Here is a 26,512-nt window from a genome sequence, read left to right on the forward strand (position 1 = left end):
GAAAGAAGGCTAATAAGATTTATCTCAACAAATCCACAAGCAGGAAATTCGCAATCCGATACCAGTAACTACCAACACAGACTGAGACAAAATCATTGATCATAAAAATATAATGCACACATTTACATACTCCTATAAGTCCATATATTATACTCAGTTTAAAGAAGACACAATGTAATGCATTTTTCGATTTTTCACTTCTGAATAATGATAAGATACCCTCCAAAGTCCTAGCCAGAAGGATTGAGAAATTGCTTCCTTCTGTGATAGATAGATAGATTAGATAGATATATTTTATTAACCCCAAGGGGAAAATCACATACTCCAGCAGCAGCAGCATACTGATAAAGAACAATATTAAATTAAAGAGTGATAACAATGAAAGTATAACAGACAGACAATAATTTTGTATAATGTTAACATTTACCCAGGGTGGAATTGAAGAGTCGCACAGTGTGGGGGAGGAACGATCTCCTCAGTCTGTCAGTGGTGCAGGACAGCGATAGCAGTCTTTCACTGAAGATGCTTCTCTGTCTGGAGATGATACTGCGCAGTGGATGTAGTGGATTTTCCATTATTGACAGGAGCCTGCTCAGTGCCCGTCGCTCTGCCACGGATGTCAAAACTGTCAAGCTCCGTGTCTACAATAGAGCCTGCCTGCCTTCCTCACCAGTTTGTCCAGGCGTGAGGCATCCCTCTTCTTTATGCTGCCTCCCCAGCACACCACCTCGTAGAAGAGGGTGCACGCCACAACTGTCTGACAGAACATCTGCTGCATTTTACTGCAGATGTTGAAGGACGGCAGCCTTCTAAGGAAGTATAGTCGGCTCTGTCCTTTCTTGCACAGAGCATCAGTATTGGCAGTCCAGCCCAATTTATCATCCAGATGTACTCCCAGATATTTATAGGTCTGCACCCTCTGCACACAGTCACCTCTGATGATCATGGGGTCCATGAGGGGCCTGGGCTTCCTAAAATACACCACCAGCTCCTTGGTTTTGCTGTTGTTCAGTTGTAGGTGGTTTGAGTCTCACCATTTAACAAAGTCCTTGATTAGCTTCCTATACTCCTCCTCCTACCCACTCCTGATGCAGCCTACAATAGCAGTGCCATCTGCAAATTTTTGCATGTGGCAGGACTCCGTGTTGTACTTCAAGTCCGATGTATATAGGCTGAACAGGACCGGAGAAAGTACAGTCCCCTGCGGTGCTCCTGTGCTGCAGACCACAATGTCAGATCTGCAGTTCCCCAGACGCACATACTGAGGTCTGTCTTTAACACAGTCCACAATCCATGCTACCAGGTATGAATCTACTTCCATCTCTGTCAGCTTGTCCCTAAGGAGCAGAGGTTGGATGATGTTGAAGGCGCCAGAGAAGTCCAAAAACATAATTCTTACAGCACCACTGCCTCTGTCCAAGTGGGAGAGGGATTGGTGTAGCATACAGATGATGGCATCCTCCACTCCCACCTTCTCCTGGTATGCGAACTGCAGAGGGTCGAGGGGTGGCGGACCTGTGGCCTCAGGTGGTGAAGCAGCATCACATGTGACATCAGAGCGACAGGCCGGAAGTCGTATAGCTCATGAGGACGTGATACATTTGGGACTGGGGTGATGCAAGATGTTTTCCAAAGCCTCGGGACTCTCCCCTGTTTCAGGCTCAGGCTGAAGATGCGCTGTAGAGGACTCCCCAGCTCCAACGCACAGGCCTTCGGCAGTCGTGGTGATACTCCATCTGGACCCAATGCTTTGCTGGCACAAAGTCTCCTCAGCTCTCTGCTTAACTGGGCTGCTTTAATTGTGGGTGGGAATGTCTCTCCTATGCTGGTATCAGCAGATGGGTGGGTGGAGGGTGCAGTACTCCGAGGTGAGAGTGGGTTAGGGTGGTCAAACCCGTTGAAGAAGTTGCTCATCTGGTTTGCTCTCTCCACGTCTCTCTCAATGGTGGCACCCCGCTTCGAGCTGCAGCAAGTGATCTTCATCCTATCCCACACTTCCCTCATGCTGTTATTCTGCAACTTCTGCTTCAGCTTTATCCTGTACTGCTCCTTCGCCGCCCTGAACTGGACTCGGAGTTCCTTCTGCACGCGCTTGAGCTCATGCTGATCACCGCTTTAAAAGCACTTTTCTTCTGGTTCAAATGGCCCTTGATGTCACTGGTAACCCATGGCTTGTTGTTCGCATTGCAGCGTACTGTTCTTACTGGAGCTACAATGTCCATACAGAACCTGATGTAGTCAGTAGTGCAGTCAACAACTTCCTCAATGTTCTCACTATGTGACCCCTTCAGGATATCCCAGGCCGTAGTTCCAAAGCAGTTTCTCAGAGACTGCTCTGCCTCATGGGACCACTTCCTGAGTGAGCGTGTGGTTCTAGGTATCTCTCTCACTCTTGGTTTGTAGTGAGGCTAAAGCAGAACCAGGTTGTGATCTGCTTTCCCAAATGCAGGCAACAGGGTGGCACTGTATGCGTCTTTAACGTTTGCATTACAGTAGGTCGATAGTCCTATTTCCCCGGGTGTTACAATCCACATACTGGGAGAAGGCAGATAATATTTTGTCCAGTGTCACATGGTTAAAGTCTCCGGCTATTAGCAAAAGCGCCTCAGGGTGCTGTGTTTGTAACTAAGCAACAGCAGAATGGATTATGTCACCCGATATCTCCATGTCCGCCCGAGGAGGGATGTAAACAATAATAACAATGACGTCTCCAAACTCTCTGGGCAAGCAATAGGGATGCAAACTTATGGCCAACAGTTCGATCTTCCTGCAGCAAGTGGAGATTTTAATGTTTACATGTCCAGAGTTGCACCACTTTGTATTGACATACGGAGTGACTCCCACTCCTTTCTGCTTCCTGCAGGTACTTGCGTCTCTGTCCGCTGTAACTGTGCTAAACCCGGGTAGCTCCACGTTAGCCACATTTCACTAAAACACAGCAAACTGCATTCTCTGTAAGTCCTGACATTTTTCACCAGCGCAGCCAGTTCATCGATATTATTTGGTAGTGAGTTCACAATTCCCAGGGTCACAGAAGGCACAGAAGATTTGTAGAGCCACTTTCTTGCTAGACGCTTGGCTTTTATCACAAGACCAAACAGATTTCATTAAAGGCAGTCACTTGGCTTCCAATCTGTGAATGCTTGTTTAATGTAATATATTCACACACAAAGTCTAACACCCCAGAGATCCTATTACCGTTGGATGCAGAAGAAGCATTTGATTTGGTTGAATGGGACTCCCTATTCACTACACTGCACAAATTTGGTTTTGGTCAGAACATATGTGCATTAATCAAACTAATGTATACCAGTCCAAAAGCTTCAGTTCAAATTAAAAAGATTGTTTGAGACTACTTTAAACTACAACGTGGTAGAAGAGAAGGATGCCCCCTGTAATCACTACTATTTGCAATTGCCATTGAGAGTTCAATTTCAAAATGTTTCTGAGATAAAGGGGATTATGAAAGAAGGAATTAAACAGAAATTATCACTATATGCAGATGATATGGTACTATACATACCGGGTACACAAAATACTGTACCTGCAATCCAAACAGCACTAGCAGAATTTCAAAAGATATCTAAACTTGAAACTAATTTGAATAAAAGTAAGCTCTATCCTGTGAACTCTCTATTACACAATATAAAATTAGACACCTTCCCTTTTATTATCGCAGATCAGTTTACATACCTCGCAAGTAAACATATAGCTCTTTTTCAACAAAATTTTGCTGTCTGCATGGAAAAACTTAAACAAGACTTGCACAGATGGTCTACCATCCATCTCACTTTAGCAGAAAGAATTACAGTAACACTGTCAAGATGAATATCCTTACTAAGCTACTTTTTCTATTTCAAAGCACCCCCATATACATTAACAAATAATTAAAAAACAAAAATATATTCAATAATAACCTCATTTATTTGGAATTCAAAACATCCACATATCCAAGGGTGACCTCACGAAGACCTAAGGCAAAAGGTGGTATGGCACTACCTAGCTTTCAATTTTATTACTGGGTGGCAAATATACAAGCTATAAAAACCTGGACATTGACATAAATAGATGAACACACACAGGCTTGGTCTGCAATAGAAATAAAATCCGGTAGTACTTGTCTATACCCTTACTTTGTGTCCCAATAAATACAAGTTATCACCAATATACTAACAACCCAATTGTGCTTCATTCACTCAGAATAAGGAACCAATGTAAAAAGTACTTCAAGATAGGGAAGCTTTTATCTGTGGCACCTCTGCACAATAACCATCTTGCACAGTTTTAAATATTTGAAAAACGCATGGGATTAAATCACTTACGAGATTTATATATAGATATAGAATTTGCATCCTACGAACAATTACACTCCAAATGTAGCTTCCAATCAACACAATTTTTACACTATTCCCAAATTAGAAACTTTGTTAAACTAAATCTGCCCAATTTACCTCACCTCCCACCTACTTCTATTCCTGAAGTAATATTCATCAGTCTCAAGGACTCAGACAGAATTTCTATAATATATAAAACCATTTTCCAGTCTCTTCCTTTCAAAGATTCAAGAATACAGTGGGAAAAGGATCTCTTACTCAACATTTCAGAAAAGGAGTACAAGGCGGCCATGCACAAAATTCACTCTATTTCCATATGCACAAAGCATACAATTATTCAACTTAAAATCTTTTATCAAGCATATTTATCTTGTTTAAAATTGTCCAAAATGTTTCCACGGAAAGATCCAACCTGTGAACCTTGCAATCGAGCTCCAGCCTCACTGGGCCATATGTTTTGGGCGTGCACCAAATTAACATAGTTCTAGAAAAAAAATGTTTAAATGCCTTTCAGATAGCCTTGATGTCACAATCACTCCTAATCCATTAACAGCTGTGTTTGGTGTACTCCCAGATGGGATTAAAGTGGAGAAGTACAAACAAATTGTAATTGCCTTTACTTCACTATTTGCACAAAAACTCATCTTTCTCAACTGGAAGAATCCTAGCCCACATCTTTTAAGTCAGTATATGACATCAGTTATCCACCATATAAAAATTTAAAAAACCTAATTCTTACTTATAGGATCTGTTCAAAATGTTTTTAAAATTTGGCAGGATTATATCAACAACAACAACAACATTTATTTATATAGCACATTTTCATACAAACAGTAGCTCAAAGTGCTTTACATATTAAAGAATAGAAAAATGAAAGAAACAATTATAAAACAAAATAAATCAACATTAACATCGAATAAGAGTAAGGTTCAATTGCCAGGGGGGACAGAAAAAACAAAAAAACTACAGACAGCTGGAGAAAAAATAAAATCTGTAGGGATTCCAGACCATGAGACGGCCCAGTCCCCTCTGGGCATTCTACCTAACATAAATAAATATTATTAATATTTTAAAATAAGCATTTACATTGGGGTAAAAAGATTCCCTCCTCTGTCTCTTTTTTTTTTAATTAATTTTATTGCAATCCATACAAAGCAATCAAGCTTTTACAAAAAGAAAAACTAAGTTAAGAATAGATCGATCCCCACCCCTGAGAGAGAGAGCAAGCCAAACGGCGTGAAATTTAAGGCTTGTAAACATACCTAAATTAATAAATTCTCTGTGCTTTATTAGCTTATTTTAAAATATTACTGATTAGATCCTGCCATGTTTTGAAAAGAGTCTGTACTGATCCTCTAACTGAGTATTTGATTTTTTCCAATTTCAAATAGTATAACACATCAGTTTCCCACTGGCTTAAAAGAGGAGAGTTTGGGTTCTTCCAGTTTATCAGAATAAGTCTGCGTGCCAAAAGTGTAGTGAATGCAAACAAAATTTGTCTTTCTCCACTTTAAGTCCCTCTGAAAGAACCCCAAATACAGCTGTTAATGGATTAGTAGGTATTGTGAGTCCAAGGCTATCTGAAAGGTAATTAAACATTTTTATCCAGAATAATGTTAATTTGGTGCAGGCCCAGAAGATGTGACCCAGTGAGGCTGGGACTTGGTTGCAACGTTCGCAGGTTGGATCATGCCCTGGAAACATTTTGGAGAGTTTTAGTCAAGACAGATGTGCTCGATATATAATTTTAAGTTGTATAATTGTATGCTTTGCGCATATGAAGCTCGAGTGAATTCTCTGCATTGCTACTTTTCACTCCTTTTCTGATATATTAATTGAGAGGTTTTTTTCCCAGTGTCCTCTTGGATCTTTGAAAGGGAGGGATTGTAAAATGATGTTATATATTGTAGAGATGGAGTCTAAGTGCTTGAGATTGAGCAATATTGTTTCCAGCATGGATGAGGGTGCACCCTCCTCTCTCTTCTACTCGTAAAGTTTTATTGGCCTTCCTCTCTTTCTCATGAGTAGGGGTTGAATTGAACTTAGTTGTCAAGTTTGACTTGCCTGTATGAAATGTTATCTGCTTTTAATAAATTAAAAAAAAATTATTTATTTTTAATCTGGCAATCATATATAATTATCCTATTAAATAAAATACTAATGGTATAGATGTAAGGTTCCCAATGGGGGCAGTACTGCCCACCGGTGTGTGCTTAAGAAATCTAAGGGTGCATTTCTGGTCCAAGACATATTAAGGGGCGTTGAGGACCAGCCACCGACCCCTTGGGCAATACTCACAAGAACATGCTGAAAAGTTTGATTAATACTAAAAATCATCAAACGCATGTTTCAACCAATAATTCTAAATGTCCATTAAGAAAGACCCACTCGTAATAAATAGTAGGTATTGGTACAATATAATTACAAGTTTGCAATTCTAACATAATAAACACAGAGACGTACTTCAGCAAAGCCAGAATGCTTAACAAACAATGAATCACTTGAACAATCACATTAGTTAGATAATGCCAATAAGCAAGGTAATTTCAGTGAGCAAAAATTCAAACTTGAATGTAATCAATATATAGGTTTATTCACAGACAAATCAGGCATTAAATCCTAGTAGTCAAAGGTAGCAGAAAACATACAACTTGAATGATTAAAATCAATGTGAATGTAATTGAGCTTGGCTGCAGTATAACCAGGGCAGAGATTTCTGTCATCTATATTACTAAGCGAAGGTTGGATATATGTACGGATGCCAGAGGTCAGAAGCAAGCCGTCACCATCAGGGAACTAGGTGGCGCCAATAGTGCATGCGCACAGAGCCTCAGAACCCCAGAGTCAAAACCAGCGGCTCCCCAGAGTCAGTAGGTGGCGCCCAAAAAACACAACACAACGTGTAGGGAGTTACCTAACTGAGCCTGCATTTGAACATGGACAACTTTATGTTGCCTTTTCAAGAGTCCGCCGTTCGTGTGACATTAAAGTGAAGGTTTTAACTACTCCATACCAGGTAGAGCTGATTCAAGGACAGCAAACTATCTTTACCAAAAATGTTTTTTATAAGGAAATTTTTGATTAACTATGTTGAATTTATCATTTTATGAATTTTTTGTTTCCAATTTACTGTATTTTTAACTTTTGTATTCCGATATTTTTTTTTACTTATAAGTGCAGCAACTCAAAGATATTTTGGACTTAAATGATAACACAATTAAATATCAATTTTAGTTTTAATAAATTGGTTAATTTCAGTACAAATATATTTATTTAATTAAATGAAAACTTTCCCAGGACGCTCCCACCCCCCATGATTTGTCATCCCTCCAAAGATCGAATGGAACAGAAAGTGATTGCCATTCTTGGATTTCCGATTCTTTACAGAATCGGGGGTTTACTGGTATATACATATACAGTAATCCCTCCTCGATCGCGGGGGTTGCGTTCCAGACCCCCCCGCGATAGGTGAAAATCCGCGAAGTGGAAACCATATGTTTGTATGGTTATTTTTATATATTTTAAGCCCTTATAAACTCTCCCACCCTGTTAACATTATTAGAACCCTCTAGACATGAAATAACACCCTTTAGTCAAATGTTTAAACTGTGCTCCATTACAAGACAGAGATGACAGTTCTTTCTCACAATTAAAAGAAAGCAAACATATCTTATCTTCAAAGGAGCGCCGTCATAAAGGAGCGCAGTCAGGAGCAGAGAATGTCAGAGAGAGCGCTTGCTAAGAAAAGCAAACAATCAAAAATCAATACGTACTTTTAAGTATACAGAAGCACCGCGATAAAGCGGCATTTTGTAGAGGAGCGTCCGTGTCCTCTGTGCAAACAGCCCTTCTGCTCACACCCCCTCCGTCAGGCAGAGAGAGTGAGAATGATAGAGAGAAGTAAACAAGAACCGCGCGGGAAGCATATCTTATAGCATTGAGGAGTTTTAGTTAATATGTAATACATGCTCTGATTGGGTAGCTTCTAAGCCAACCACCAATAGCATCCCTTGTATGAAATCAACTGGGCAATCAAACTGAGGAAGCATGTAACCTAAATTAAAGACCCATTGTCCATGAAGCGAACAAGCGAAAAATCTGTGATATATATTTAGATGTGCTTACATTTAAAATCCGCGATAGAGTGAAGCAGCGAAAGTCGAAGCGCGATATAGCGAGGGATTACTGTACAGTATATATTGACCCTGCTATTGTATGTGTTGCTTGTATTCACCCTGCGATGTGCTGGCGCCTCGTTCAGGATTTCCTCTTGCCTTGCACACAATGCTTGCTGGGATGGGCGCAATCCTGAATGGATGGCATATTTAAACATGCATAACTAGTTTTAATTTCACAAAGACGTTTATCGTGTGGTGATTGGTTATGTGGAAAAAGAAAAAGGAAGGATAGAAACAGGGGGTTTGGTACGTCAGATAGAGACAGCATGCATGCAATAAAGAAAGCCCACTCAGAAGAATATCCATTAATTTTCATGTTCATGTCTCCGACCACCAGATCACAAACCCAACAATTACACAATATTTAAGTTAAACCTGTGCAATACCCATTCATACATCCAATTTTCTGAAGCCTCGTCACACCTGTCATAAAGTTCTCTACACTGAACGTACACCTGGGGACCTCTTACTGTGAGGGAGCAGAACTACCACCTCACTACCATGCATGTTTAATACTCGCTTTAATACATTTCATCATGAAAATGATATCAAGTATTTATCTTAGCATTCAAAATTTTCACAGAGCAGGAGTATCATGAAGTGAATGTATTCTGTGCGGCAATCCCTGCCTGCGCCTCCTCTTAGTGCAGAGGAAGTCAGTTTAAGAAGCACGTAGCGATTAAAAACTGGGTCAGGGAACACCTAACACAAAGTAAATAATATGCTACATTTGCTTATGATGGGGTTTGAGAAAATCTAGTAAATTAAACATTGATTTTAGGATGAAGTTCAGTTTAGGACATTCTACTTTAATGACAAAATAAACTATGAGAATAAAATGGAAATGTCGACTTTAATCTAGACATAAACGGACAGAAGGAAATGTCAACTTTAATCTCGACATAAGTATCAAGATTAAAGTGGAAATGTCGAGAATAAAGTCAACATGTCGACTTTATTCTCGACATATAGTTTTGTTTTCTTCACTGTGGCCCTAATACGCTTCTGTAGGGCTATACCAAAAATAGCATTATAAATGCAAATTGCACTTTTATTATTTACTAGCAAAATACCCGCGCTTCGCAGCGGCGAAGTACTGCCTTAAAATTATTATTAAGAAGAAAATTAAACCTTTTAAAACTGAGGGAAACTATACCAATAATTATTTGTTAAGGATCTCTTTGTATACCACATTGCGAGTTCGGCCCTCCGGTTGTAATATGACCAAGCAGTGCCCTGAGCTTGCTCTTGAGCATGCAACGTACAGTTGGCCATGTGAACAGTAATCTTGTTTCAAATCTCAAATCTGCTGTCATAATCAGTTTGAGTTTCATGGTTTGTTTCAATTACGACAGTATTTGTAGGACTAGTGTTGAAGAGACATTTGGCATCTGTCAAGCGTTGTAAGTATACAACCTGTTTAATCGATAACTTTACATCCAGCTTTTGAGAGTTTAAACATTCAAAAAAATTAAAGTGTCCACTACTGAAATCGTCACCTGTCAATCTAAGATGTTTAAAACACATTGGCGGTTGTCAAAAGGTGTAAAATATTTGGCCATTTCAGTACACTTGAAAGCGACAACCGAACAATTCATCGGCAGCCATCAACTCACATGCAGATGCATAGGTAAAGGGCTTAAGCATTTCTCTCTTTTAGTGCTCCTGTGTAGAATAATTATCTCCTGCACTGTCATCAGTCCACACCATGAACCTGTCCCAGTCATTCAATACATAAGACACAAAGTTCCTCAAGAGTGACCCTAATATGGCCGTGCAACATGTAACAAAGAGAATGGAAAAGGTAGATGCCATCTCCGGGCATGGAAACCACTCGGTAAGTGACAGTTCTTTGATCGATGGTGATCACCTCGATAGACATGTTAATGGGGGTACGGTTAGAATGATAAAGGAAATGGGTACCTGAACAATGTAAAGTAAGTCTAAAATACCTACACAATAACTATAATCGTAATAAATGAACAATAAAACAGCGGAGAGGCTGTAGGCTGTAGTTATCAGCAGAGAGACGTGAATCCTGTGGTGAAGCAAGGAAGGGAATGTAGAGACTGCAGCAACGGACGGCCTTATATACGCAGGCAGCCAACAACGAGGGAGGCGTTGGGATGGGGGACTCAACGCCGCCTCACACGGTGACCGAGCTGCAGGCTATGGACGTACAGTCAACCCTCGTTTATCGCGGTTAATCCGTTCCAGACTGTGCCGCGATAAATGAATTTCCGCGAAGTAGGATTCTTTATTTATAAATCGCATATTTGCGCAGTTAGAGCATAGAAAACCTGTTTACGACCTTCTAAATACAGTAATCCCTCCTCGATAGCGGGGGTTACATTCCAGACCCCCCCGCGATAGGTGAAAATCCGCAAAGTAGAAACCATATGTTTGTATGGTTATTTTTATATATTTTAAGCCCTTATAAACTCTCCCACATTATTGTTAACATTATTACAGCCCTCTAGACATGAAATAACACCCTTTAGTCTTCTTTTTCACAATTAAAAGAATGCAAACATATCTTATCTTCAAAGGAGCACTGTGAAGAGCAGATAATGTCAGAGAGAGCTCGCTAAGAAAAGCAAACAATCAAAAAATCAATACGTGCTTTTAAGTATACAGACACACCGCGATAAAGCGGCATTTTGTAGAGGAGCGTCCTATCTTCTAGGCAAAGAGCCACTGTGTAAACAGCCCCCTCTGCTCACACCCCCTCCGTCAGGCAGAGAGAGAGAGAGAAGCAAACAAAACAAGCGCCACGCGGGAAGCATATCTTATAGCATTGAGGAGTTTTAGTTAATATGTAATACATGCTCTGATTATCCGCCAATAGCGTCCCTTGTATGAAATCAACTGGGCAATCAAACTGAGGAAGCATGTAACCTAAATTAAAAGACACATTGTCCACAGAAAGTGGCGAACCAGCGAAAAATCTGTGATATATATTTAGATGTGCTTACATTTAAAATCCGCGATAGAGTGAAGCCGCGAAAGTCGAAGCGCGATATAGCGAGGGATTACTGTATATATGTACGTTGGGAACCCGCATACCAAATTTCTTGAAGATGGGCCCATAAGTAACAAAGACCGCTGAAAAGTTCAATATGGCAGCCGACAGTGGCTTCATACCACCGAAATAAGTACCAAATATCAGCCTTCTACCTACACGGAAAGTTGGAGAATTAGTGACGGTGGAAAGTTCAATATGGCGGCTGACAGTGGCGTCATACCACCGAAATAAGTACGTACATTGATTTCGGTCAGCGCAGGGAAGCCGCCTACCAAATTTCGTGAAGATGTGGCCATGAATAAGAAAGTTCAACATGGTGGACGTTGTTGACCGTTATGCGTAGAATTGCGAAATGAAACCTGCTTAACTTTTGTAAGTAAGCTGTAAGGAATGAGCCTGCCAAATTTCAGCCTTCTACCTACACGGGAAGTTGGAGAATTTTATTCAAGTGCACTTTTTCCATCGCCTTTTCCTGTAAGAAGCAATGTACACACTTCTCTCTATGCTGTGGTTTCTATTACACACTTGAAAGAAAGAGACAATACATGTGAAAATATAATCGCACTAATGCAATATTATTTGAAAACGAACAGCGTCAGATCGGGTATGAATGCAGGAACTGGAAATTCTCTGATGCGGGACCTTCAGCCAGGGAAGAAAGTACAGTGTCAGGTGCTCATTCAGTGTAATAGAAACCATAGCACAGAGAGGTGTGTACACGGCAACAAGTAACGTGTCGTAAATGTAGGAAGGACGGTCCTTGGGTGTGTGGGAACTGTTAATATTTGAATGTGATGATTTTATATAGCACGGAATGAAAATCTGCACTTTTTAGCACTGCACCATGCAAGCTGTCGTATCAATCGCCGACTGTAACTTGCTTTCTTTTTCTTGGTTATACAGGTAGTTTTGAATAAAAGTGCACTTGTTTTGTTTGCGAAATGAAGTGTCTGCGTGCACTTTTCGTGGCATTACACGTGTATTTTTGAGCATGCCCGTTTGAGCAGTATAAAAAGTATTGAAAAGTATAACAAAACAACGGGCAGATGGGGAGTGTCTGATGATTGCATATAGCGCCGAACTTACTGCTCTTTACTATTCTCTCCTCTGCATACCTCGGAGTACAAAAGAAACAGAATACAGGCGCTATAGCTCTGCGTTGTACCACGATGCATACTAACGCCCCGGTTCTGACACACAGACACTGGCGAAGCTGCCTTCTTCGTATCTCACCGTCACTTGATTTTCTTTTTATTCAGTTTTATTGGGTGTTCCTGCCAGTCCCCGCATGTTGCTGTATGCTGGATATTTTCACATGTATTGTCTCTTTCTTTCAGGTGTGTAATAGAAACCACAGCATAGAGAGAAGTGTGTACATTGCTTCTTACAGGAAAAGGCGATGGAAAAAGTGCACTTGAATAAAAGTGCACTTTTGTTATACTTTTACACCAATATATGTTCCTGTGTTTGAGCGACACGGGCAGATGGGGAGTGTCTGATGATTGCATATAGCGCCGAAGTTACTGGTCTTTACCATTCTTTCCTCTGCATGTCCTGGAGTACAAAAGAAATAGCATACAGCAACATGCGGGGACTGGCAGGAACACTCAATAAAACTGAATAAAAAGAAAAGCAAGTGACGGTGAGATACGAAGAAGGCAGCTTTGCCAGCGTTTGTGTGTCAGAACCTTTGGGGTAGGGGTTTGGCGTTAGTATGCATCGTGGTACACTGCAGAGCTATAGCGCGTCTTTAGTGAAAACAGCCGTGTCAGATGGGGTTGTATGGATTGATTCTGAACGCGACTGAGAGAATGAAAAGTGAATTAAAAAAAAAGCTAACCTTTACGAGGATCATAAATTGCACCGGCTGTTACAGACTGAAATCAAATGTATACTTTTATTCTAAAACAGTAAGACTAAGAGCAGTTTACTTCTCAAAACGGAGGGGCGCAGGATCGAACTCGTAACCTCCTGATTCCCAAGCGGGTGCTGAGTCTATTGAACCACAGAGGCAGTTACAATAAACTGGTGTCAATGTCGTATGTTAAAGGCGGCTTTTTGTTTCTGCAGTTATATTTTTGAATAACAGCGCAATTGTGTTATTCTTGTGAAAATGTTTCTTTGCTATTTGGACTTCAGCCTTCATACATTATATAGTTTATGCCTACATTTTGTCATCTACTACTAGAATATAAAAAACGTTTCTGTTTTAACAATGTGTTGACACATATTACTGTAGAAACGGAACAGACATGAAATGCGTGTGTTCCAAACAACAATCTATTATTTCCACTCTAAAACTACACTTCACTCCCAGATACTCAATCAAGGCATGAGCTGAGAGAAGTTTGTGCACGTTCTAAATTGGTGGGGGGATGGAATAGCCGGCTGCTCCTAGCTTCTCTTTATCAGCACATTTAGAAGACAAAGGGCGCTGGCGGAGAGGTGTGAAGGGATTTAAGAAGCAGTTTAAGGTGGGACGGAATTACGAGTTTTTTCGTAGGCTCTGGTAATTCTAGTGTTAATGATGGTTCAGTTGGTAAAGATGTCATCACCAAGTTACACTGGTTTTATTTTTATTTGGTGAATACTATGTAATGCACCTGGGCTTGAAGTCTTGAAGTAAAAGTATTTTTACTGGAAGTTGCACTATTATTTATTTTATTGTTATTATTTATTAGTTTAAATATTATGCAGTTCAACGATGGTAAAGTTATTTAAAAAGTCACTTTAACATGTCAGTAGACAGAGATTGTAAACATTAACAGAAAGTGTAGTTGGTTTACAAAAAATATTCACTATTTATTCCTTTTCTAAGACATGTTCAGTGTAATACAACTTCTGACAAGCACCGCTGAATATTTTATTAAGTCTAAATGCCTCTTTGGATGGTTGAAAATATGTTGTTAAAATTTTAACTTGTTGTTTGCAAAATTTGTTCAATAAAAAGGTTCTATTCATTAGTGCCACCCCCTTGAAAACTATTACTTTATGACGCCATGCAAACTTGTATTAATACTTGTGTGCACATTAAAATGTTTTTTTGTACAATGCTCATGACAGTGGAATAGGTTATTCTTAGCCAACCTTCTGAAGTGGAAAATGTGGTTAACATCCACTCATGCATGGGGAAAAATATACCGTAGTATACGGCATATCATTTTGGAAAATACCTTGATATAGAATTTTGGTCATACAACCCAGCACTAAAATATATAAATATAAATATATAAAAAACGTCTATGCTTGGAAGTGTGTGTGTGTGTGTGTGTGTGTGTGTGTGTCTGTCCAGTCCAGAAGTGAGAGGTGGAGTCAGGTTAAGGGCTCCACCTCCGAGGACACAGAAAACTCACTTAGCAGCTAATGACAAGCGAGGTCAGCACATCAGCAAAACAAAACCTCAGAAGAAACACAAAGTCGCTTAGCCGCTAACATTGGCAAAACGGTATCCCTTTTACTTTTCCTCCCGCCGCTAATGCACAAGCGATGCAAGTATGTCGGCAAAACGAATCCTCCTAGGACAGAGATGCCCAGAGTAGTTCCTTTCAATTACCTGACATTTGTACATTTCAGTTTTGTTTCTGAAGAATTCAATAGTTTCTAATACTCTGGGCTTTTTACAGCACAGGCTTACACAGCTAGTGTATTATATATCTCTATTATAATAAAAAAAAATCCTGGGGCGAGACGTAAGTTTTTCAAAAAGATACTTTCACACCCCATGAAACAAGACTTTGTGCCAAGAGAATTAACCACTCCTGGGGCTGGAAACAAAAGACAGAGTAGATGACAAAGTAGAACATTGCAAAGAATTAAAAAACGCTGGGGCAATACACATGCACAGCAGGTTTGAGATAATGAAAGTACTAAAAATCGAAAATCTGAAAAAAATAATAGTAAAGATCGCATTAGCACAAACAAATGGAAATTACTTGGTAAAATAATGGAACAGTGAAAAGAGATGGAATATATTGTTCTGATTTAAACTTTAAGTTGGAAACTTGCAGATTGTTTAATTTGTGTTTCCATCATGGAAAAGTAGTGTTTCTTCCCAAAGAAGAGGCGTATAAAAACAGCAACAACCCACAATCCCCTTCTGAATTTGAAACACTAATGGTCTTATGGAAATTAACACATGGCCTATCTATGAAAATTACATAAAAGTTCTTTATAGACTGATATAAGTATGCTCTTCTTTAAAACTGCATCCTGAAATGAGGACTGGCCATTGATTACATGTAGACTCTTAAAAACCTTCACCAGTCACCAAATCTTTAGCAACCTAAAGAACAGCACCAACTGTTAAATGCAACTAATGCTGCTTCAAATGTTAGGAAACTAAGAGTTAATATCAGCTGACCATAGTTTAGCAAGATTTGTGGATGATTTAACACACATTAACAAAAATACCTACTGTAGTTCAGCTGAATTTAAAAATAAAACACAAAGCAGACTGGATACATTTCAATAATGTGATATCACAGTGTCACTAATTTAATACCATCACAGACTTTAAAAATGCCTGCAACTTTTTTGAATTAATACATTTGCATAGAAAAAAAAGATTAACACTACAGTAGATCCCCGCGAAGTCGCTGTTCAGAGTTTGTGGCCTTAGTCGAATTTTCCTTAGAACCTAACTAATAATTGTTAGCGGAAACCGCAAATATCTTCCACAATTTTTTATGGCTTTTTTCATGGCAATACTGTAGTGTAGAGAGAACAGGAAGCAACAGTAGAGGAAAACGTGGCTTGGGATAGTGAAAATAGCCAATCCGAGAGCGTTGTACTCTACTAGACTTTGAAACTGCAACTCCCAACTGTCCCTGCAGTGGCTCTGATTGGTCTTCTGCTGAGGGTGCAGGGGCTATTGGGGTTAATGGATGTCAGCATGGCTTTAAAAAAGGGGGCCGGTGACCAAAAAAAAAAAATGTTTTTGTAATTTGTGTTTCAAGTTCCTGTCTGTCTGCCATCTGTTGGGATACCTGAACTTATTCGTTTTGTCCTGGATCGTTGGTTGAGGTCTGGATTGGCTGCCATCTGCCTGTGTACATGAGGACTGCAAGTAGATTCATGTCCTTCCTGCGAAGAAAGGAGCGCTCCTGAACCAGTCTTCACCATTTCAGAAATTACCAGTAGGACTATCTTTATATTCCCATTCAACATGCGGATCTCTGGACTATCCATTTTCATCATTTCATTTCATCTGTTACAGTTTTTCATGGACTTTATTGTGTGTGTTTTGTTTCTGCTTTGTTGTATTTCATGTATAATCGATGTAAGGGGACCATGGGTGTTATTGTTGTTTTAATTTATTTTCATTACATTCTTTATTTGCAGTTTGATTACCAGTTTGCTTTGTTTTTGTCTGTTTGTGAGTGCATGCGGGTCGGGTCAAGGCCGGGTATGTCCCTGGAATCTCCACCATAAAAATAAACACATCGCTATCTTCTCAACAGTATGAATCTTAGCGGCACCGGACCGCTACAGCGTTATTCATTTCTCCTTGCTGCTGATTAACTGATGTCCTGTGACGCATCTCTAGCTGAGTGTTGTCATGCTTTCCAGTTTGTTCTCCTTAACTCTTAAACCGCAGCAACTGGCTAGTCGTTTCCCACTGCCATTTGCCAGCACGCAGGAGCCGAGTATACTCGGTAACGTTCATTCATTGAACGCCGCAACTGGCTATAGTCGGTTTCCAGTGCAATTTACAAGCACACTGGTGCTGATCAGTTAGTGCCGTACATTCGTTGACCACTGCCGCAGCACTGCAGTCTCACTGTCTCTGGGATTCAGCCGCTGCACTAGACTAGCCTGCAAGCATCAGCGTTTACGTCTGTGTGCTTGCATGCAGCCGCGCAGCTGACTTAGTGATTTACTGAATTTCATCAATGGTGTCAGTTGTACCTTGCACATATTGTTCCAGTAGTTTTTTTTTTTTTTAATAGTTTTTACAGTTCATTGGCAGTGTGTAAAATGATCTGTATTGCAGTAATTGTGATGCTCTTTACATGAAAAAATGTGTTCCATTAAAATATCACTTTTTCTTTGTGAATTGTGCCATTTACTCAAAAATGTATCTGGCGTCCAGGGATGCATTAACCCCCAAGTATGTGGCAGTTTAAGGATTAAAGCCCCAAGATGCCGCCGAAACACCCTACACCTTCTAAGGCTTCTGGAAATGAAAATGCGCTTGCATGAATTACAGTACAAATAGTGGTAACATCGCTATTTTACATTCTAGTACTGCGGGAGACATAGCAGTACAGTACTGTACAGTATACGAGTTTAAACTTACGTTCTTTTTTTAGGTAATGTACTAAGCAGAGTTTGAAATGAAATTAAAGTGTTTTGGGGGCATATTTAGGGTTTAAACTATAAAAATAGGCATTTTTTTTAACCACATACACAATTTGTGGTTTTTCACAATTCGCAGGTGCTCTATGAACGTAATCCCCGCGAATTTCGGGGGTGTACTGTACAGCTACATATGGTTTTATAGTGAATAGTACATAAAATATGGAAATCTTATGGCCTATATCAACCAGCATCTGCTCTTCTGTCTCTAGTTAGTCAAGTCTCCCTCTAGCACAGTAGCTCACATTAGTGAAAATAGAATGCAAGTCTCCAATAACGATAATCAGCTATGCATGGCTCAATAACTGTCCATCAATTTACATACTATTGAAAGCCTACTGTACATTTATTTACAAGCTGTGGCAGAATCACCAACACTCCAAGTACCAGGCAGTTTCTATTAGGGCAAAATCAAAGTCTTCTTTAATTGCCATTGAAAACAACACTTCCATGCACCATAAAGTTAAAATGTGTGAAACAAAAAAGGAAAAACTGACAAACTCACTTTTCTCAGCCCGATTCTCAAACGCACCAATATTTTGACGTGTTGCAAATCGTACTTCCACTTTTGTGCCGTTGACCTTATGCCGAGGCAGAACTTCCATTAGTCTATGGAGTGAGTTTTGTGAGGCCACCACAACCTCTGCATAGCTGTATTTCCAGGGGAAAAAATAAAATGAAATAAGTTCAAAGGAGGTATGGACAGAATTTGCTTTAGTAATTTCTGAGGTCAACCTATGGGCAAAGAAAGAAAAAAAAACAATAAAAATGTCTAAATATGCACATCTCTATTCCTCAAAAACAAACTTAAAATTCTTAAAAGTTACAAAATAATTTAAAATTCTAATTAACTTAATTTTAGAGGTATGTTTCTGTTCTCATAGTTATAGAAAAAAAAATGTTAAAAAAAAAAAGAGAGAATCTTCTAATTAAGCAATGCCTCACCCTTTTGACTGTCCATTGGCTCGATTCTCTGCAATTCTGACCTCTAGAATGTCTCTGACACCAACATTTTTCGCAGCCTTAATGAGGTCCAAATCTGTGGTCCACTAAACCCATTAGGAAAAACAAGATGAAAGTCACCACACATTATAAATTTAAATAAACACAGGAATTCCACAGAGAAAATGTGAGTCTTGAGTGTCCACAGTTACACGCTCAGAACACAAATATTTTAATATTAAATATTAAGTATCAAAAGGTGTTGGAATGCAAAGCTTTTGTGATGTTCACCTTGACATATGTCTTTTCTGTCCTAACATTTAAGCTATATCAAAAAGCAAAAATGCTTTTTGATAGAAAAAATAAACAGTGTGTTAAGATATTATATTCGTTATCATCACATTTTTTTTTACATCATTAGATTTTGTGGTATGTTTTTAATATATAACATTTTAGAAAAAACCTTGTGACATTTATGATGAGGCAATTTGTAATTCTATTGCTTGATAGCTATACCAGAACTTTAGTTAGACCTTTTATCATTTACCTTTTTAATGACTGGAGACTTAAACAGTTATGGTAATCAACTTTTTCTGGCACCATTTAAAACACACCATGACATATTACAAATATTATACGCAATATACATTTTTGCACACACACATAAATGGATTACATCTGATTGCATATCTCTGCAAAGTGATCTAAACTAATACAAATATAAACAGACAAAATTTGCCTTTAATATGACACACCTAAATCATTATTGGTGTAGCCAATTGGTTTTAGAAGTCACATAATCAGTTAAGTGGAGATCACCTGTCTTTGGTCTAGGGGTTTCAATTGCTTTGGAAAGTTCAACTTACAGTATAGTGAGTCATGGTTCAGCCTATGCAATGAAGACAAAAGAAAACTTTGTGTTACTTCATGAAAAGGTGATTTAAAAGTACTGGTTTGGGGATTAATATAAGAAAATAAATGTCCATTTTATTAAAATAAATACATAAATAATGAAAAGAGTACAGCACAGCTATATATATACACCCAGAGCAGGCTGTCCAAAAAAACAGAGTGACCATACAAGGAGAGATCTAGTGAGGGAGGCCACCAAGATAACTATGATTAATTCTAAAAGAGTTAAAAGCTACAGTGACTAGGACTGGACATCAACTGTTCCTCAGTTTCTTTAACCAGTCTCAGCTTTATAGAAGAGTGGCAGAGAAAAATCACAATTTAAAACACACTTAACATCTTGGCTAGAGTTTGACAGAAGGCACATTACAGACTGTACGCTGGAGGAACAACATTCTAAGGTTTGAATAGACCAAAACTGATATTTTTGCCCATAAGAATAAACACCTAGTTTAAACAATGCCCATTACCAAAAATGCATGATGCCCAGCAATTTTTTAACTATTATGACAATTTTAGGAACTAATATTTAAGTAAGATTTCTTCTTCTTCTTTCGGCTGCTCCCATTAGGGACCGCCACAGCGGATCATCTTCCATATCTTTCTGTCCTCTGCATCTTGTTCTGTTACAGACTTCCTCTTTTCCTCTTCCCTGGCAGCTTTATCCTTAGCATCCTTCTCCCAATAAACCCAGCATCTCTCCTCTGCACATGTCCAAACCAATGCAATGTCGCGTCTCTGACTTTGTTTCCCAACCATCCAACTTGAACTGACCCTCTAATGTACTCATTTCTAATCCTGTTCATCCTCATCACGCCCAATGTAAATCTTAGAATCTTTAACTCTGCCACCTCCAGCTCTGTCTCCTGCTTTCTGGTCAGTGCCACCGTCTCCAACCCATATAACATAGCTGGTCTCACTACCGTCTTGTAGACCTTCCCTTTCACTCTTGCTGATACCCGTCTGTCACAAATTACTCCTGAAATTGTTCTCCACCCATTCCACCCTGCCTGCACTCCCTTTTTCACCTCTCTTCCACAATCCCCATTACTCTGTACTGTTGATTCCAAGTATTTAAACTCATCCACCTTCGCCAACCCTACTCCCTGCATCCTCAACATTCCACTGACCTCTCTCTCATTTACAAACATGTATTCGGTCTTGTTCCTACTGACCTTCATTCCTCTCCTCTCTACAGCATATCTCTACCTCTCCAGGGTCTCCTCAACCTGCTTCCTACTATCACTACAGATCATAATGTCATCAGCAAACATCATAGAACACGGGGTCTACCTGTCTAATCTCAACTGTCAACCTGTCCATCACCATTGCAAATAAGAAAGGGCTCAGAGCCGATCCCTGATGTAATCCCACCTCCAACTTGAATGCATCTGTCACTCCGTCACTTCTCTGCCACTCCTGACTTCCTCATACAATACCACAGCTCCTCTCGAGGCACCCTGTCATATGCTTTCTCAAGGTCCACAAAGACGCGATGCAATTCCATTTGGCCTTCTCTAAACTTCTCCATCAACATCCTTAGAGGAAACATTGCATCTGTGGTGCTCTCTCATAGCATAAAACCATATTACTGCTCACTAATCATCACCTCACTTCTTAACCTAGATTCCACTACTCTTTCCCATAACTTCATGCTGTGGCTTATCGATTTTATTCCCCTGTAGTTACTGCAGTCCTGCACATCCCCCTTATTCTTAAATATTGGCACCAGTACACTTCTTCTCTACTCCTCAGGCATCTTCTCACTTTCCAAGATTCCATTAAACAATCTTGTCAAAAACACCACGGCCATCTGTCCTAAACATCTCCATGCTTCCATAGGTATGTCATCTGGACCAACGGCCTTTCCGTTTTTCATCATCTTCATAGCTGCCCTTACTTCCTCCTTGCTAATCCGTTGCACTTCCTGATTCACTATCTCCACATCATTCAACCTCTTCTCTCTCTCGTTCTCTTCATTCATCAGCCTCTCAAAGTACTCTTTCCATCTGCTCAACATACTCTCCTCTCTTGTGAGTACGTTTCCATTTTTATCCTTTATCACCCTAACCTGCTCCACATCTTTCCCAGCTCGGTCCCTCTGTCTAGCCAATCAGTACAGGTCCTTTTCTCCCTCCTTTGTGTCCAACCTGTCATATGACTCATTATACCCTTTTTTTTAGCCTTCGTCACCTCTCTCTTCAACTTGTGCCTCATCACCTTGTACTCACGTCTACTTTCTGCATCTCTCTGACTATCCCACTTCTTTTTTGAACAAGCGCACTTGTTCTGTTATATTTGTACCTTTTGTGAAAGTGTTTCTTTGATATTTGGACTTCAGGCTTCATACATTATATAGTTCATGCTTACATTTTGTCATTTACTACTAGAATATGAAAAACGTTTGTTTTAAAAATGTGTTTACACAGATTACTGTAGAAATGAATCACACATGAAATGCATGTGTTCCAAATAACTATTATTTCCACTCTAAAACTCCACTTCACTCCCAGATAATCAATCAAAGCATGAGCTGGGAGAAGTTTGTGCATGTTCTAAGTTGGTGGGGGGATGGAATAGCCAGCTGCTTGCAGCTTGACTTTATTGGCACATTAAGAGGACAAAAGACGCTGGCGGAGAGGTGCAAACGGATTTAAAAAGCGATTTAAAGTGGGATGGATTTTTCATAGGCTATGGTAATTCTAATGTTAACAAAGAATCTTTAGAATATACAGGTGCACTGACCACATGGACAGTCAACCAGCTGCTGTTCTGGTAGAGATTTTTTTTTTAATTTTGCTCAAATGAACCATGATGAAAATGATTTACAAAAGAATTTATAGGACAATTAAGGCAATTTAATTACAATGCAATTACCCTTTCTTATACACATTATTCCTGTAATTTACCAGTAATCTATAACATTAATGCATTTGGTTTGTTATCCTAGAAATGTATGATCTAAAATAGTCAGTCAGTTTAAAACTTAATGATAAGAAAGAAGGGAAACAGTAAAAATATGCACAGAACTAAAGCTTTAAAGCAGAGTCAGTCACACACTAGGATAGCCAGCCAATCATGGTTGTCAAGTCCTGGATCCCAATGTATGAATTTAACATAAATAATGAAGCATCTGAAGAACATAGTGACATTAGAAAGTGAAACCCAACAGAAAGAGAGAGTGACCATTCATCTAGACGTTGGAAAACAAACTTATTCAGCATGCTAACTGCTGAATTAAACAGTCGCCAAGACTATTGTCGATTTTCAGCAACCTTTTTCTTTGACTACTGTATAAATTTTTTGCCAACAATTTTATTTACTATTATATTTTCTTCTATTGTCATTATTATAATACAATAAATACTATGTTGCTTTCATATTTCTATATTTAGTCTTTATATTTAGAGTAATTGAAGTGATAAATATTAGGGCACCTGGTGCAGGGGAAACTGACATTTACTCACTGCTGCAGGGTTTATCAAGACTTAAAGGATGTACCTCAACTGGAAGGACAGGTGCGATATAAGAGACACTGCTGGCTGATGAGTGGCACATAACCAAAAGGGATACAAGCCTACCTGTGTCTCAGGAACACCCATACTTTGTGAGTTTCCAAGACAGTGAGTCCTTATGTAGAGTAGTAAGGATTAACTGCCATTAGTCATCACTTATGTATTATGTAGCTGGGATACAATGCAGAATATTACAGAATGACTTACAGTAAAGCACCACTCATACTTTTTTGAATATGGTGTGTGTATTAATCTTAAAATGTGAAAGAGTAGGCCAACCTAGTAACAATTGTGTTGTTTCACTTATCCCTTGTTAATAGAGAGAAAGAAATATCCAGAAGGACAAAACAGGAAGACTGAATCAATCTATGAGAAAGAATATGCTTCAAACCAAGTACGCCCAGATGACAAATGATACTGGCAGTTAGTCCCATGCAAATGCGTTTCCAAGGTATAAGATACAAATGATTAACTTTTGTGAATGGAACTAACTAGCAATTAGGATTCTCAGAAGGCAAGGAGAAATTCTTAAACATTCAATAACCAGGTTTTTGGGGAAGCGGCGGGAAAGTCACAAGACCATAAAAAGCAAATTGGAATTGAGCAATAAGAATCTTTGGTAAGAATAGGACAAAGTTTACCAATTAGAAACTTAATTTCTATATTGTTCCCAAAACAAAGAACTTGGAAAATAACAGTTCATTTAATTAGCCCAGGAGTCAAATTAAAAACAGAGGCTGGTTGGAACCCTGCATCCACAGTGGGTCCCCAGAACAGAGTTTGGGAAGCACTGGTCTATTCTAATCTGAAGAGAGCAGAACAGCTGAGGAGGTTCAGGGCATTTCAATGATGTACAGTTGTCTATGACTGATCATTCGTATTAAAGGTTACAGCTGTGAGTAAAAGGAGGAAAATACATTGCATGTGTGAAAGCTTATTTTTATGAACCGTTACTAACAAGGCTTGGGTCAGATTCTGATAATAGTTTTGATTCTATTGAGAATGTTGTATTTGCTGAAGGACTTGATGCTGCATTTGACTTGTAAGTACTGCAGCTTCCTGTTTCACAGTGCAAGTACCATGGGTACAATAACCATACCCGGACACTGTCTGTTGTATGTTCTTCCTTATGTAGTTATCTGAGCAGTACTCTTTCAATTTCATCATACAGCACTGGCAAAGTTTCTTAGCGTACCAAGTACACCTCAGTATTTCACATGAGGACCTCCCGTTTACAATTAACTTTTAGCTTATGACATGCTCATGGTATAATATTATAATCTGAAAGCAACACCAGCCCATGTTGTCATTCCATTTCTAATCACACTCAACCACATCTCTGATGCAGAAACAAGCATGACTACATAATGGGGATGGGGTAATTGGGGAGCAACCCACTGGAGGTAATAGCGGGATTTATAAAAATAAAAAAAATTTAAAAAAACCACACACACACACATTCTGTACATTATGTTCAGTCCCTTTAGTGGTTTTTTTTTTGGGGTTAGTTGGGCTCAGAATAAACCGAAAACAAGGCTTGTGTGCTTGTAATTTAGAAATGGCTACCTGTGACCCAAAGGCGGCACAGAAAAACTAGTTTAGGTGCATTTGTGGCATATGTGACTACCTGTTTCCTCCCATGTGACAGGGCTACCAGGAAAGGCAATGTCCCCATCCCCATAACCCAGCACTGGAAGAAGATGGTAGTATGTATGTACTTGGTTAACTCCAGACTGAAAAACTGGGGAAAAAAGCAAAATTCAAAATAAATAAATTAATAAATAAAAAATAAGCACACATTCATCTTTTATGTGGGCAACTGTCAACAAAATGTAGGAGAAGATGTGTGAATTGCAACACAAAACCCCCAATCTACTGTATAGCAGGTAATGTTTCCCTGTGTCTGGCATTAAACAGAAACTGTGGCTTTAATGTCATACAATTTATAACCAGTAATGCAGCATGCAGTGGCATGAATAATGTCCCCCGTGATAGCAGTGCTACAGACAGTATACATAAAAACAGGACAAGTACAGAACAGGTAGTGAACTATACCACACTATAAATAAATAAAAAATTGGAAAGCGAATAGATACAGTGGAACCTCGGTTTACGAACGTCCCGGTTCACGTACAACTCAGTTCACGACCAAAAAGATCGCCAAACTTTTGCCTCGGTTCACAACCACACACTCGGTATACGAACAAGCCAGGTTCCCTTGCCTACCTGCAAGCTGAGCTGAAAGAGAGAGAGAGAGAGAGAAAGAGTGAGCGAGCACGTGCCTGCTAGGGAGGGGGAGGAGGAGATTGCTGCACGTGTTTGCTGAACAAGCCAGTTTCCCTTGCGTCCTCAGTTGAGAGAGAGAGAGAGAGCAAGAGTGAGCGAGCACGTGCCTGCTGGGAAGGGGGAGGAGGAGATTGCTGCACGTGTTTGCCTGCCTATCTGTAGGCTGTAGTGCAAGCGAAACCATCCCCCTCCCCCCACAGGCAGCCTGAGAGAGAAAGAGGCCTGCCATGCTTTTCATTTAAGCAAAGCCGCTCCTTGTTCATTGTTTTCAATAAGACGTGCACTCTCTTTGTGCTCTACAGTATTTCGTGTGCTTTTGCAGTTAACTATGGCTTCTAAGCAAGTGGAGAGTGGTCAGAAGAAAGTTTTGAAGAAAATTGAAATCAAAGTAAAGAAAGAAATTACAAAAGGTGGAAAAAATGTTTACCAGTTTACTCATTTACCAATCTGAGAACCCTCGTACTTTCAAGCAGCACAATGTAAACAAAGCCAGACTGCCAGTAATGTGGGGCGCAAACACGAAGGATTGGGTCACAAGGAGTTTGTTTTTGGAATGGCTGCATGAGGCTTTCACTCCTACCAGCTAAAAGCACCAGAAACCCAAGAGAGAAAACACCTGAAGAAAAACACTTCATGCCAGAACTCGACTCATGCAAGGTTAGTTTTCTTGGTGGTTTTTGTATTACGGATTTTTCAAAGTTAATTTTTCAGTTCATAGCGATTTGTTGCAATGTTACTTTTATCTTTTTCAAATGTCCCTTTTTCCGCTGTGCTTAAAACTCATTTTAAAAACAGTGTTTACAGCGATTAGGCTTTAAGTTTAATAGCGTGATCTCCTGCAATCTTTTCTGGTTGCTTGCGAGTTGGTTTTTGCATGCACTGCACTTCGGATTTGTTTTAATGTTCGTTTTTTTCTGCTGTGCTTAAAATTCATTTTTAAAAAAATGCTGCACGAGCACGTGC

At 39.4% G+C, this 26,512-nt stretch overlaps 1 protein-coding gene across 1 annotated transcript in view; it reads right to left on the reverse strand.

Annotated features, from left to right (window-relative positions):
* LOC120536010 (cleavage and polyadenylation specificity factor subunit 7-like) overlaps positions 1-18,949 on the reverse strand; it is a 140,509-nt gene extending 121,560 nt beyond the window's left edge. Inside the window, exons 1-2 of the mRNA XM_039764295.1 lie at positions 18,840-18,949; positions 18,400-18,545 (exon numbers count right to left, since the gene is read on the reverse strand). Of these exons, the coding sequence (XP_039620229.1) occupies positions 18,400-18,499 (100 nt within the window). The 5' untranslated portion in view covers positions 18,500-18,545; positions 18,840-18,949. The remainder of the gene's footprint in view (positions 1-18,399; positions 18,546-18,839) is intronic.
* Between the last annotated feature and the right edge of the window lie 7,563 nt (positions 18,950-26,512).

The sequence above is a fragment of the Polypterus senegalus genome, chromosome 1 (genome assembly GCF_016835505.1).
Source record: "Polypterus senegalus isolate Bchr_013 chromosome 1, ASM1683550v1, whole genome shotgun sequence".
Lineage (NCBI taxonomy): Eukaryota > Metazoa > Chordata > Cladistia > Polypteriformes > Polypteridae > Polypterus > Polypterus senegalus.